Source organism: Nomia melanderi, chromosome 1 (genome assembly GCF_051020985.1).
Source record: "Nomia melanderi isolate GNS246 chromosome 1, iyNomMela1, whole genome shotgun sequence".
Taxonomy (NCBI): Eukaryota; Metazoa; Arthropoda; class Insecta; order Hymenoptera; family Halictidae; genus Nomia; species Nomia melanderi.
The window spans coordinates 18438330-18454535 of NC_134999.1; the positions used below are offsets into that span (position 1 = coordinate 18438330).

General features: G+C 43.8%; 1 protein-coding gene across 4 annotated transcripts in view; it reads right to left on the bottom strand.

The window, feature by feature from the left end:
• The window catches only part of Chi (LIM domain-binding protein 2 Chi), a 90925-nt gene that overhangs the window by 29611 nt on the left and 45108 nt on the right, over positions 1 to 16206 (bottom strand). For 3 of the 4 annotated variants that reach the window (XM_031983207.2, XM_076367994.1, XM_076368007.1), the window contains exon 2: positions 5560 to 5653. In XM_031983207.2, the coding sequence (XP_031839067.2) occupies positions 5560 to 5653 (94 nt within the window). The remainder of the gene's footprint in view (positions 1 to 5559; positions 5654 to 16206) is intronic. The other variant, XM_031983208.2, reaches the window with a different exon arrangement.

Sequence of the window (16206 nt, forward strand, 5' to 3'; positions counted from 1 at the left end):
GGAGGAAACGAATGATACCGCTTATCCTATTGGACTTGTTCCTTCCGTGAGAGTTGTTTACAGTTCAGTTGATACTCGTATTACTTTCTTTTCAGTCGCTTGTGTCCGGAGAGTTGATTAACCCTAATCGTACCACGTGTTTTTATAACGAATATCACGATGACTCTGTCACTTATGAGAATAAAAGGAATGATTAAAATGTAACCATTTCTGCTTATAGGGCCGAAGTTTGAAAAGCCCAAGAAAATTGGAAATGCAGTATGAAAGCAAGAAATTTAAGTGATCAGTTGAAATGTAACTCAAAGTCGCATCGTGGTTCGATTAGGGTTAAAGGTGACACAAGATGATAAGGAATGGAAAGTGATTTGATAATGAAATTTTGACGTTCGACGGCTGTTCCCCGCGACTCGTTAGCCACTGTACTTCACGTCGACGCGTTCGAACGGCGTGCGCTCGGCTCGCGGATTCGTTGCATCCGCGAATGCAGGTCAGTGCATCGCTGCCACGTGACTCGGACGCGATGCCGACGCCCGGTGGGCACTTATTAGATTCATTCCGAGAATCTGTCGTCCGCGTTGACCGAGCGAACTTTCTTTCTCCGTAACTTCCCTGTTTGCATTGACTGATTTTGATTTATTGAGCTCGCGTCTTCGATCTTCGTGCTCGTGCCGCGAGCACTCGACTTTCACGGAGCAACTAACCGACTAGAAACATCTGATATCGGTGAAACTTCGTGTGTACGTGGAACATAATAAATGTACTAGGGATCTTTTTCCTTGTTCGATGGAAAATGATATTCAGGCGTTCCTGGAAGCAATGGGAATCATTTAACGCCAAAGCTACCGTGCAGTTGAATTGACTTTTCGAGATTCCTCTATAGAAACTCCAAGAGTGCATCTATCGAGACTTTAAAACTACCGAGCGCTTCAATTGACTTTTGAAAATTTCACTATAGCAACTCCAAGAGTGCATCTGTTCAGGCTTTAACGCTATGTTTACGGAACGCATCAATTTGACGCAGATTGAATTTTATAAACATTATTTGGTAAATGTTTCAATCGGTTTTCGTTGATCCAATTACACGAATATGAATCCTGATTGTCTATTTCTACAACTACAATTTCCAAAATCTAAATGAACGAATATCAACTTCCCCAGGAACAATAGAATAAACTGTACAATAAATGTCCGTAAACCTAGTGTAATTGATTTACAATTGAATTTTCAAAGCGCTAAATGAATTTCTTTAATAATTTCTCAGAGAAACATTTGTTACCTTTCTAATAATTCCGAAAAGAAGACATCAGGCATGGGTCGTTTGACCCCTCTAGTTTTAGTGTTAACTGATTTACAATGCAGCTTGCGTATCGGTAAATCAATTTCTTTAATAATATCTCAGAGAAACATCTGTTCTCTTTTTAAAAATTAGAAAGAAAAAATCAAGAATGATTTTCACTCGTCTGGTAGATTTAGTATTAACGGTTGATTTCGAAAATTCGAATAAACTTCAACAAGCCTGCAATCCGCTGTTTCCGCGCAATTTAACCTGTTATCTCGCCAACAAAGTAATAATCCCGTTTGTTACATGTAATACACGATACTTAGTTTCTCAGATCGGTTACGTAAAGCTACGTGTGAACCTTGGTCACCTAATATTAGTTCTCGAATCCAATAATCATCGCATTACACCAATTACTCTCGCTGCAATATAATTACCATAACATTCCATTAACCTACATTAAATCCAGTACAGAAATAAACACAACAAACGAGATTTCCACGGAACCTCGGAAATCTCGGGTTCCACCCCAAAAAATCGATTCCAACGTTGCCAACGCTGAACTCGAGCGAAGATCAACCCTAAGATACAACAATCGATGGCAATTGATTTAACATAGCGGAAAGAATTTTCTCCGAGAACAGATAGTCATCGAGGCGGCCGTTCGCCGAGCTCGAATGACTTACTTCAACGGTAAACGGCTGCGATTCTTCAGGATCGATACCGCGCCGATCAATCATCAGCCGGATCTCCGGTCGTATCAATCATTGCGGAGGCGTCGAAACGTTATTATCCTCTCTTGAACAAGAATGAAAAAGCAACCGGGGGGGGGGGGGGGGTGAAAAACAAGGAAATAAGAAGCGGCCTAATCCATAGAAGCTTTAATTGCAAGTCAACGTTCCCTCCCCCCTTCGGACACAGGCGGCTCTCGCCACGTGACAAATGTAAATCGCGATATTATCGAGATCTCGAAAGCGAAGGACCGGTTGTCCATCTGGTCCACGGAGATTAATGAACGCGGTGCTTAGGTATCAGAGGCTCATTAAGACACATTAACCCCGGCCTCTTTTCCTTTTCTCTCGGCCGGCGTCGTCCGTCCTTTCTTTTTTCCGTTCTCGCGTCGGCTTGTCCTAATGGCGCATTGATCACTGTTGGCCAAGATAAACTGGCTCCTCGGGATCCGACGAAAAGAGAGGCGAGATGGCCGGTGAACGGGAGAGGGACAAGAGAAAGAGGAGGAACAAGATCGCGTGGCTTCCGACGCGACAAACGCGTTAATATTGATTCTATCTGGTCCGCTCATCGATTCGAGGAAACTCGACGCCATGAAACAGTAATACCGGTTCGAATTCGACGGTGCCGAAATAGACAAGCTCGTTTTCGAGTTCCCTCGAAAACGCTCGGGTTTTCTGCCGATTTTCTAAGCTGATCCGCTTCCTCTCGCGAGAACATCGATCCGTCGTGCTCCCTTCTCTTCCACTCTCGCTCGAAATAATCACTTTTGTCCGGAATAATCGAAGAAACGCTGCGAATCCCGTGTAACCGAGTTCAAACGGATTTAACCCCTTGGCATACTATTTACTTTCGTTACTAAGCTCGTGTAATATTTTACTATCGACAATTTGTAAGAGATACAACGAAATTTTCCATTCTACTTCGGGCGGAAGTTTCATTTGAAGATAATACATTGATAATAGCAAAATAGTTGTTTGCTTCGATCCGTGGGTAATGAACAACATTGGTTCTTGTTAAGTTAGGTTAGAAATCTTCATCACGAATCTCACTCGTCATTGTATGGCAAGTAGTTAGCTCCTTGGCCTATGATTTCTTTCTCAACTCTCATCGATACGGCTACTTTGTCGTTAATAATTTATTGGAAAAAGAGGAAAATTCTAATCATATGCTATACCTATATTTCCTTTTAAGTATAATAGTTGATTATAGATTAACCCCTTAACGCACAGTTTTTTTGAAAAAAACTGGCCAAAAAGAATCAATTTTGATATACTGCGCTTTTGTTCCATGGAAAAAGGCTATATTTTATTCTTGAATAAATAAGTGTTATAGCTTACAATCCCATGTAAATGATAAATATCAATAAAACGATTTTTTTTCTTTGCTTTCACATTGTTATTTTCACAGTTTGGCCTGTTTAGCGCGCTCGAATTAACTCGAGCATGCAAGTTAAGGGGTTAACAATATTTACTTCGAATTCGAATCAACTGAGTACTATATATATTTGTTGAACCGCGTTGAAAATCTTCACCGCGAGTCTCACTCGTCATTGTACGGCAAGGGGTTAATGACATCCTCGTGTTAGTCGCGTAGCTTTGTCTCTAAGATTATTCGGTGATCTATTGTAGTCTGTTTATGAGAATAAATCACCGCGGAGTCGCCGAACGGAAGGAGGAAGGGATGAAAAGAGAGAACGCGGATTCGTGTTTGCCAGTCGGAATGTTCACGGTCGGAGTCCCAGCATTTTTCTCGGGAATCGGCCGTCAAAGCGGCGACGCGCGGCTCGATGTATGGTTCCGGCGCGCGATCCCTCGAAAACTCGCATGAAATCGAGCCCCCGAGCCGCGCCGCTCGCGGAAAGAATCTATTAATCCCCGGTCCCGTCTGAAATCGACGGAAAATTCGATAGCCCGTGGAAAGAGACGACATGTGCACGTACGATAATCTATTCCCGGGGGGGTTATATCTTATCTCGTGGTTATCAGGAATCTCTGAAAGGACAGCCAGCTCATTCGGCCGCGGTATATGGGCCAGATAATTTTATAATGCGCGGAATCGAACGTCTGCAGGCCCGATCGGTTTAGCATCGACGTCGTGCCCGCGACCATCGAATATATCGATGCACCGGGGATTCGTTCCTCCGAGCCGGCCGCCGGAAATTTCGTCTACTTACACGCGTATAATTCAAATCTATTGATCTCGTTTGCTACCTCGCACGGAATAATTGGATCTTCCGTGAGAGTAATTATCGGAGTTTCATTAAATACGATTTTGTTACACTTTGAAGTCGCAGCTTGGAAATACAATCGCTAATGTATACGATCGCTTCGGTTCCGCAAAAATCGCTGAAAAACTGGACTAATTGAAGTCTGGGACTGAGAGAGTCCCGGATATCGTATATTCGAAATGCTGTGGATATCTGTGTCTATCACTTTGTTGCCCGAAAACATTGAAATATAATTATATATACATGTATATAAAATATAAACGAATTGATACTCTGCTAACGTTTCAACAGCTACGCAATCGTCTCGTTAACAGGTTCTAACGCGTCCAGTCTTCAATCGTTAACCCTTAGCAGTCCTATGTCGAGTCAGACTCGACATTCTATTTTATTGCAACCTCTACTTGTTTTAACAATTTCTTCTATATTTATCTGTAATATCACAATTGTACCATTTAACGCTTTGCGGACGAACGTCGACACTTTGGCGAGATCAGACGTTCATATTTGCGACACTAAGTCGCAAACAAATGATTTAATTACTAAAACAGCAGGAAATCAGTACGTAGTTTCCCTTTTCCAATTATCTAAGCAATCGATCTATAATTTAGCTTCATCTACCGACGGTTTTCTATATTTCAAAGAATCTTCGTCCGCAAAGGGTTAAAGGTAACATTTCAATGACTCCCAAATATTCTTGAATAAATAAATAGAGCGTCGTATTAAGCTGTAATTGAATGAGCTAACATCGACGTGAACCTCAAAGTGAAAAACCAAGACCGCAAAGGGTTAACCCTGACTGCCACGGTCACCGATGACCGGAGCTTCCAAATTACAAAATAATTATGACTTGGAAGACAATTGATTTCGAATACAAATTTTCCGTAACGTAAATAACTAGATAATAGGTTAATATAAGAATGTTCATATCAGAGAATTAACCCTTTGCATTCCGAAGTTTTTCGCTAGAAATATTTCAACATTTTCTGATGAGATGAAGACGATATATTGTAAAACCAACTCGACGAGAAATTCACGTGAATTGGCGGACAAAACTCTTTTACGTCATTTCTCAGGTTAATGCATTATATGAAGTATAATATTAAACATCAAACTTATAGCTTCACCGTAGGAAATCAAGCGGTGACTGAGAGTCACCTCCCGAGTGCAAAGGGTTAATAATTCTTGCTTCGCAGCTTTGCTTTGCTACCAAAATAAGTCTAACATCCTCGAAACCGAAATCGTTAGTACGACTCGATGGAAGCTGAAAGAAAAAGGATGAAAGAGAGAAGACAAATAAGTGAATGGAAGATGTACTCACCTCAGTGCGCTGCTGTAACCTCTTGTTCAGCTCGTAGAGCCTGTAGTCCGGTTGGCCAAAGTACGGAGTATGCCTCCTGGGGACAGGCAACGATCTGTCAGATCAGACCGATCGGTCATGTTAGGTGTGCTGTGTACAGTGTGTCCGCTGGTGTGGGTCGCGTGTCGCATGCATGTCGGGACAGACGGACGGTTCGGTTCGGCTCGGTTCGGCATGCACACACCACGGGCTTTCGTAAGCCGCCCCGGGGCGGTGCAATTCATGGGGAAACAACGGACCGACGGAACTTACGACTTTCACCGGTTACCGCGACCACGAATTCCCTGTCTTCCGGTTCACAGAGAAAAACGCGGCTGCCATTCATACTTCGAGGACGAGCTCGAAGCTTCGTTTACTTGCTATCTACGCCCTACATCTTTCTGTTCGATGAACGACGGATGCTACAGATTCGTTAGACATCGATCGAAATTTAACCCTCTGTAGACCCATGTAACTTTAACCCCTTAACTTGTACGCTCGAGTTAATTCGAGCGCACTAAACAGGCCGAACTGTGAAAATAACAATGTGAAAGCAAAGAAAAAAAATCGTTTTATTGATATTTATCATTTACATGGGATTGCAAGCTATAACACTTATTCAAAAATAAAATATAGCCTTTTTCCATGGAACAAAAGCGCAGTATATCAAAATTGATTTCTTTTGGCCTGTTTTTTTCAAAAAAACTGTGCGTTAAGGGGTTAAAGTCACATGTCAGTATATTGGTATCTTGTTGATTTATTTCATTTTGCACTCGAGTGGCGAGTAAACTTTTATACGGCCAGGCGTGAAAGTTCAACGTCATTGTAACTTGTAAGTTACAAAATATATTCGTTTGATGAAATTAGTGAAACTATTAAATACATTGCTGATTCGCATTCCTATGTGGACATTTATTAATTCTGTACTGCATAGAGTTTGTTACAATCATGAAAAAAAATTCGGCCCATAGAGGGTTAATATAATCAGAAGGTAACGAACATCGATATTTCTGTGCTTAGATGACACTTCGCAGATCTCTAGAGAAATTTCGATGAACAATAAACTGAATAAGAATCGAGGGAAGTGTTTGTTTTCACAAGTTGCAAGTTTCTTCCAGTGGAAGTTTCGTTTCTATGAACTTCCTTAGATTCTCATCGAGGTTTAGATGTATTATACTGGGCTCTAGATGATTGAAGGTAAGAGTCAGGAATTCAGTGATCAACCATCGATGAAAGATACAGTCAGAATAACCGAGCCAAAGGACGCAGCATTGCAGCGAACAACCGATCGCTCGAAAGGTATCCCGACTCCGGAGCGTGAACGCTGTCATCCGGCAACAATGCAACGATCCGACGATCGTGCAATGATATCGTGACCGAGGGGCCGGCGTAAATCAGGTTTAATAAGTTCGTGCATGTCTTTCGGTTGTTCGGGCCCGCACGCGTGTCGAACACCTGTTAAAGCGACGATCGGCGAGCGCGACAAGGATCTCGAGGCGAGGAGTTTCGAAGACTATCTCTTCGTTTTTCCAGAAGGGAGAAAGGTGTCGAATAATAACGGATAATTGTAAAAATACAAGCAACCGTCGGGAGATCGCGGCACGATGAAAACGGGCCGACGGGGAATTAGCGATAAATTGTCCCGAATGGACGCGCGGGAGCTTCGAACTTCCCCTGTAATTTTATTCCGAAAAAAAGGGAACAGAAGATACGTAACTTATTCGAACTGTGTAAGGGGAAGCTTTCCGAAGTTGCCCGAACGTGTGCAATTTGCATGATACGATCCCCATCGAGGCGAAGGATGGGTCAGCGTTGCCCTCCGAACTTCGACGCGACCTGCGAGGAAACTGCACGCAAATTTCGCGATGTAAGAGGAAGCAATAACGCGTGGCTAAATTGACGCGAGCTTGTTCCGTTATTAACTGAAGAATATAATAAAAGAAAACGTTATCGACGATCTGGAAAATTATTTCTCCCCTCGATGATCCCGAGAGCGAGCGGAACTGCGGTCGACTTCGCGATCGGAGAAAGTGATCGGCAGATTAGTGTGCTTGAAAGTTCGAAGTTTCCTTCGGTTCGAACTTCGATTTGAAGTTTCGATCATTATTCGCCTGATAGACGTTAATTTTGCTACGAAAGGTGTTCCTAAGCGCGCTATCTTCGATTCGAATAGAGATTCGGACACAGAGGAAAATCGGATGGAAATATGAAAACGACGAAGGAATGTTTGCAAATGCTTCGGTAGAGATGGGAACGAAGGGCAGAATTTTCCGGTGGAAACGTTGTTTCCGTTCTCGTTTAGCCGTCGAGTGGTAAGTTCGTATCCCACGTATATATTAATCCAACGTGCACGTCGTATCGGTCGCAAAGTTCTAATTGAATATAGGGGTTGATTGTACAAAGGAGAGACCGTTGCACTGCAACAGCGATAACAGCGTGTTTCGAGGGTCACGAATCGACTGACTGCACTGATATCGATCATCCCAACGAATGCTTTCCGCGCTGCGCTCCGAACTTCCATGGAACTTCACCCTTAGGATCTCCCGAATAATTGTCGTGCCCGGTGTCCGCCGGCGCACGACGGGAACTATCTTGAAAAATTCCTGTCCCACAATGTTGCAACGGCGAAAGCACAGGAGAATACTCAAGTATAACGGCAGTATAACTACAGAAAATGTTCATGTAAATTCGCGTCTAACACCTCCGACAAAAAGGTAATGTCTTTTAAATGAAGTCGTCCCATGAATTTTAATTGACTCGCTCGTTTATTACTGTCCGACGCCCCCGAATAAACAGCGCATACCGAGGTAACGCTGTTCCTTCCCTTTAACAATTTTTTCCTCGAAGCCGAGGGAACACTTCGGACAACTCGACGTCGAGATTATTCAACTAACAGATCGTGTTTTCGCTTCTTCCTGATTACACTAGGATAATTAGAGGAACGGCCGAGGGGGCCTTATTTAATTCGCTGTCGTGTTCATGCAAATCGTACACCATCATTTCGGATTAATGTGTAATGGCTTTTAAATAAAGCCACGCTATGAATTTTAATCGTCTCCCTCGTTTATCGGTCAATCACTGCTCGCAAATGAGTAGCATGTAACGAGCCAGTATTGCACCTTTTTCTTCGATTTGCTCTTCCGATAGAAACAGTTGTGCATTTCTACGTACTTTATGTCTCTCCTCTTTTATCGCATAGTTACCCTTTGCAATCTTTATTACACGTAATGTCTATCCATAATTTTTTTTAACGGACAAATAAGAAAGGCTCGCGATGCAAACACCACGGTTCAGCGAAACCGTCGATCACGACGGTGTAGGTGTTCCCAGGTGGTCGGGACGGTCGGATAATTCTTGAAAATTGGATTCGCCCTGTAATACGCGCTTGTAACACGGCCAATTGATCGGCGGCATCAAAATATTAGCGTCCGACTGACTGGCCGCGGTCCGCCGACAACGTCGCCGCCGTTCACTGGAATCGTTATCGATTTTAATATCGGCGCCGCTCTATTAAACGCCGTTCGGCGCCGCGTACGCTCGCGACCCGTGCACGTGCCCGCCGCGACACGCGTCGACGCGCCGCGATCAAATAATTCGGTCACCTGGCCTTCCTATCACGCGGACAAACTGTGTTCAAGTTTCAAGTGCTTACACTCGGGAACTTCGATTCCCAACGCGTCGATCGTCTCGAACGATTCTACGAGCTCGGACATTCGAATTCAAATGTTGCAGGAAGAACTCAAGAATTAAGGGATGTACGAGGGTTGATACGAGACGAAAGAGAAGCGGTAACTCGATCAACGGAATCTCGAATGCGAGCGTTGAATCCTGGAAATCAGCTTCTGAAGAGGTTCCAGACGAGGCGCGAAGTCTTTTGAAGATTCTACGAGGATTCCGAAGATAGAAAAACCTAATTCTACACCTGGAAGCATCAATTATAGGTGAAAGCTAATTGCACGGAATGGAGGAAGTTCTCGTCAATCGATCTACAGACGATCTTTGTATTTTTCCGAAGAGAATTTCGAGAACGCCGAGCTCCGAGGGAACTTTGCTCGTTAAAGTTTGGATTAGCAGCGAAAGATACGTATGAATACTAATTAGCAGAGGAATTTCTGCTCTATTGTCAACGGCGACAGGCAGGAATTTTCGTTTGCAAGTTTTCGAGACCTTCGCGGGATTTTTGCGAGTTTTCAGAGTTAACAGAGCATAGAAATCCGATTCAGAAACGCTGTAGATCGCCGTGATTTCGCGGCGCGCCGGCCCGATACACGGGAGCGGTGAATGTCATCGGAAAGATCGATCGCGGCAGAAAGAACTTGGCCTTTCCAGTCTCCGGAGAATCGCCGCCGTGGGACCTGACGACACGTCACTACACCCCGTCGACGTTCGTGCGTGAGCGCGTGTGTGTACACACACGCCGGGGGTGAATTTACCAGGGAAGGGTCGAGGCTCAAGGGTTGCAAGGGTAACCTACTGTCGTGCACGGTTCACCAGGGACGCGCTCGACAAATTTCTCGTCCCATTCGTGCTCTGATTCATCTAGATTGCAACCGATCGCGGATATCCACGGTTCTTTTCCTTCCTGCGAGCCCGTGGCCACTTCGACTCGCCCCTTTTGTCCCTCGCGCTTGTTCTCTCAATTTCGTTTGTCCCTTGGCGTCGGGTTCACGCGACAAAGAGAATTGTAACCAGAAGAATTGAAGAACAAGGAATCATATCGAACGTTGCGATTGATACAATGACAAAGAGATGAACATTGGGTAACGAAGGATTAAGACACGATCGACGTAGGAAAGACGAAGAATCGAGTTTGTATGTTGATGCTCGTTACTGTGACTCATAAATAATGGATGAATCCTTTAGGCAAGGGTTAGTGTTACAAAGTGAACGGTGTGTGATTTATCGTTGACAGATCGTATTGTAATAGAATCGTCCGAGGAATAAGAATAAGGGGTAAGGATTGGTACTCTATTAATACGAACAATCTCGGCTGAGTATTTAACGTGTCGAAGGTCAATAAGCGCGCCTATAATTACCGAGGCTCAATTTCATTCATCGATCGTTTATCGTGTATGAAAAAAAATGATCCGTCACGGATTTATTTATAAATACACCGGTGGAGGAGTAATAATAAACAACGCGCAGCCAGGGTTGATCGAAGCTTAATCGGGACGTTGCGGTCATTTTCGCGAGTCTATTTCAGAGACAGGAGGGAGAGCAAGGGTTTCCGTTCGAGTATGAAGATTAAACACGGAGATTCGTTCGAAACACTTAGTCCATTGAGCAATTATTCTAAGACGCTGCCGGAATCTTATCTCGTTCTATAAAGAATTCACGCAGAATGGGGAGAACTTTCAGAAGAATTCTCCCCTCGTGACGGTGACAAAATAATTCCCAGGGTGGAGGAGAATGATATTTCTATATTTCAATCTCCTCCTTTTTGGAAACACCCCGAGTCTGGTATCTTGATAGAGTAAACAAGGGTTCTGGTCCCTTTATCCAGATCAAAATCCTAAATTATTCATCTGAGATATTAAAAATCGCAATATTCTACACCACCGTATTATCATTTCAACGCTAGAACTACCAAATGGGTGAAAATTACCCATTCCTTGATTTTTTCTTTTGCGATTACTGAAAAGCTATGAATACCTCTTTGAAAAATGACTAAAGCTGCTTAAGTAATACCTAAACTGAAATATAAGTTAATTGAAATCTTAATAAATTCTCGTTTTTAGCTTTTATAAAGACATTTTAGAAAGGTTTGCTCAGTAGTTCTAATGTTAAAACAGCATCAAATTCACTTGGAAATCTATCTCCCATAAAAGTTCCAATTAACCCTTAGCACTCCAGGTTGTTTTGTAATCTATCATGCAACTAATTTTTATAGTATTCCTAGCGAAAATGAGAAATGCTATAACATATCTTCGATCTTTTATCTTCCTTCTTAGTATAAAATTTGTATGTGTGGAAAATCTGATAATTTTAGGGCAGTTTCTTTAAGATTCACTAAAATATTTAATATTATAACTGGTGCAATATTGGAGCCTACAGAGTTCAAAGGGTTAACACCTAACGTCTCGAACTTCCCAGAGAAAATTTGTGAAGAACGTTTCAACTGTGAGTATTAATTATTCGAAACAGAACGATTCAATCTAAACATCGAGTTTCCAAGGATTTTCAGAAGACGTTTCGGTTTTCTCGAAAATCCGAAGTTCAGAGTTCTCTCGCGGTGAAAAATCAGTTTCAACGAGGAAATCTCGGTTGCGCGAAGGCGCCGATCGCCGGAAAAGAAGATCCAGGCACGACGACCAAACCGGGAACGCAATTTTGCATGGAGCACGTACGCGGCGCGCGTTCCGACGCGAAATAATCCGAAACCGGCTCGCGCGGCGCTCCGCGGCAGCTCGCTCCCATTCAAGACGTGCTGCCCGCCACGATCGAACTAATTAATTCGTCGCACGCCGCGCACCGCCGGCTCGGAATCTTTTTTTCCCTTTCCGCCCCGCCCCATGCCCGATCCTCGCGCTTCGGCCGCGAATGATCGTGACAGATCGTTCCCCCGATACGGAACTAATCCGCTGAATGAAAAACTTTTACTCGCGCGAACGGCCGCCGCGCGTTTTCAGCCTGTCCTCGCGCCGTGAGCCGGCGGAGAGGCAACTCAGACTAAGTGCTGATAATTAGTGCCGGTAGTTGCGAGTTGGCCTAGAGACTTTAACTATCGCGTTCGTTCTGCGGCTCCCTGGATACTTTTACGGGGATTCAGAGTACGATCTCGATACTGAGAACAGTAATTGAAAGACTATGAACCTCTAGGAAGAATAACGTTCTCCAGATCCAGTTTTAACATTCCAACGTTCATTTCATTAATAAAACATCCTCTAATGACCCTGGAACTACACAACATACAGAAGAAACATTGCAGATTAACCCTTTGCACTCGAGAGGTGACTCTCAGTCGCCACTTGATTTGATGCAAAACTATGAAGTTGAATATTTAGTATTCTAAATTAAACTTTGTATCGTTATAGGGAATATTTAACACTTTGACTGCCACGTACAAACATTTTTAACGTAATCTTGAACATTCGTTTTCTTGGCGACGTATCGAACGAACTAAGTTTTATTGATTGTGTGAGATATACAGAATGTAGTAAAGTAACCGTTACGAAGAATCTTGACTCTTTAGTTTTTGCTTTATTAAGAGAACTATTTCGATGGCATGAGAGTTTTTCTGGCTATTTACTTGGCAGTCAAAGTGTTAAATAAAGTAGCTTCGTCGCTTAATCTATCTGTGAATTATCATTAATTTAGTTTCAAATAATGTCTACATCTCGTCGAAAAATGTGAAATGTTTCCAGTGAAAAACTTTAAGGGTTACCCCAAGATAATCTCCCAACAAAACCAACAAATCCCTCAAGCATCGGATACTCATTCAACTCTCAAAATCAAATATCTTCATCGCCACGCATATAATCAACTAAATACCCCCAAAAAATGGACCCAACATCCAATCTGACATCAGTGTCAATTCGAGGGATTAAAAAGCATCTAACGGTAGAAAATATTCCTCCCAGAGGAACCTTCTCCACCCGAGGTAGCGAATCCTCCGGAACGAGTCCCAGGACCTCGATCCTCGAGCTCTCAGCGGCAGGCCGGCCGGGGCTGCGCGCTCGAGGCGTTCCGCGCTCGCGTGTCGGTGCGTTTTCCGCGAGAAGAGCGTCGCGCGGAGGCGTTATCGGTCGGCGGCGGTTAATGGGTTTAGTTCGCGCGGCTAATGGGTGTCCCGGCATGTCGGCGGGAATCAGCTGACTGGCCAGCTGGCTGAGGAACGACGCCCGGGAACCGTAGGTTGAGAGCCGCCGCCTGCAGGGGTCTCAGATTGGGTTAGCAAAGGGCGCAGTTCAGACTGGAAGGGTGGCTGCCGAGGGTGAGTCTGGTTGCGGACGAAAGGGGGAGGCCGGAGGGATGGAGGAGGGTGTTATTAGGGGTTTGCTCATGGGGTGGCACTGCGATCAATGCTAGGGAGTCATGCTAACCCCCCTTTCGAAGTCTATATATAGAAGAATGGCGCACACACGCACGCTCGTCGAACAGCGATGGGCATTCGAGTCTCTCGCTGTTCGCCTCTCCGTCCGCCGCCGCGACTTTCCGAGCGATTTGCTCGCACTTCGAGATATCGTTGCGAACGGGACGACGAAAAATCATGGCGAACTTCGAGAAATTAACAGCGATTAGAATGGCGACGCGATATCTTCGTCCGATGGACTGAGGGGCCGAGGGACGCTACCCCTGCTTTGTATTCAGAGCCGTTCCTTGGGAAACGTGCAACTGGAAAAGTTAGGCTCGCTGGATTTGGGATATTTATGGGGACTCGGGGCTTTATGGAACCGTTGTTGAAACTGGGAGTTTTGTCGTAGGTCGCTGGATGGGGACATCTTCACTTGGTTTTTTAAGGGTTTCGCGTGACAGCTTGTAAAGGATGAATCGAGGGTTGTTAAGTGTAGAAGATGTATAGTACATCGACGAGATGCTTTGGAAGTGTATCCAACGGAAATGCTTCCGAAGGTTTCAATCTTTCTTAACACATTGCCCGCCAACCACGCGATAATGCGTGATTCTTAGTCTATCGTTTAATTGCTAATCCTACGTTCATGTAGAATTTTAAATATGTATCACACAAATCTACAATAAAATTTACAAAATCGAATTCCTTATTCTCTTCCGTAAGTTAGAAATTTTGGTTTGATCGATGTTTAACCCCTTAACGCACAGTTTTTTTGATAAAAACCGGCCAAAGAAAATCAATTTTGATATACTGCGCTTTTGTTCCATGGAAAAAGGCTATATTTTATTCTTGAATAAATAAGCGTTATAGCTTACAATCCCATGTAAATGATAAATATAAATAAAACGATTTATTGTTTTGCTTTCACATTGTTATTTTCGCAGCTTGGCCTGTTCAGCGCGCTCGAATTAACTCGAGCGTGCAAGTTAAGGGGTTAAAGATGTATCAATATAATCACCGACACTCGCGATTTTGGTAGCTGAAATTTAGCCGGCGTTCAACGCGTTCAGCACTGATTAAGGATGTTCAGCGAGGATTGCGTTTCGAGGACCATGAATTTTTCCCCGCGTTGGAGTTAATGAACACCGAATACCAAAGTCTAGCTGCTGACAACACTTGGAGATGTCTGAGAGGCTGACATTCACCGCGCGCTATAACTCATTTAGGGTGCAGGGCGGCGAGAGTGCGCTCGGAGAGTATACGATCGGGCGTTAAAACGTTGCTTTTACGGGCTTTTGTTTTGAGGAAACGAAAGCGGTCTGAGGCACCGCGACGCGATCCACGGAATGCCGCTATAAAAACGGAAGAGGGATCGTTACTTCGGGATTTATTGGCTCGTTCTTTTTATTGGAGACGCGGAGGAGCTGTGTGGGCCACCACGGGGGAAACGCTTCAGACGCGCGGGACCGCGCGCGTCCCCCGCGCGGAATAATCGCGGATTGAATGACAATTTATCCGAGCGAGCCTCCAGTACACAAATCGCTCGATTCATGGCCGGAACTCCCCATGAATTACCGTGTACACATACTTCCCCGCTACTCTTTCTCGCGCAGACCTGCCTCCAGATTTCTTTCGTGTCGGCGATCATTCAAGAATACGCGGGACAACGAATATTCCCCATTGTTCTCGACCGCTGTAAAGCCGAACGCCTGGGCAAGATGATGCGTGAATAATTCTCAGGCTTCGATGGGTGCTTAGAAAATCGTTTAGGATATACTAAATCAGTGGAGTTTTCAGGGGAATTTTTCATTTGAATTGGTAGGTAGGTATTTTGAACTCTGAATACAACTCGTTCGTGATAGTAATATTTTATTGTATTCCAGAGAGAAGTAGCGATAGATTTTTAACCCTTTCGAGAATGTCGACATTTCTAAATGAAACGTTCATATTTGGAAGACGCAGGCGAATGATTTAGTTACTCGGACAAGAGATTAGCATGTGGCTTCTGTTGTTGCTATTATTCAACCCTTTGAACTCTGTAGGCTCCAATATTGCATCATAATATTAAATATTTTAATGAATCTTAAAGAAACTACCCTAAAATTATTAAATTTTGCATTGAGAAAGAAAATAAGAGATCGAAGAAATGTTATAGCATTTCTCATTTTCGCTAGGAATACTATAAAAATTAGTTGCTGATAGATTACAAAACAACCAGGAGTGCTAAGGGTTAAGCAAGCAATATATAATTCAGCTTCATCTGTCGAAGGTTTTCTAAATTTCGAAGAATCTTCCGCAAAGGGTTAATATTTTCTAATCAGTGAAACTGGAAGAATCGTATTTAGGCGAAAACTTACATGTAGTTCTAAACAGAGAGAAGTTTATCGAATTGTTGTTCCCTCTATTGACATGGATTCTTTCGACGGAATAATGACGGGTAAAATGCGAGCGCGCGCACACGCACACACCGGCGCGCTTATCAGTGGAGCACGTCGTTTACGTAACGTCTAAGCCCGATAAGGACGTAGATAAAGGCATTTATCGATCGCTGACGCGGGCCGAGTAATCGTGCCGATAATTGAAAGTACAATTTCATTGAACGGCTCGGACAAAAGGAA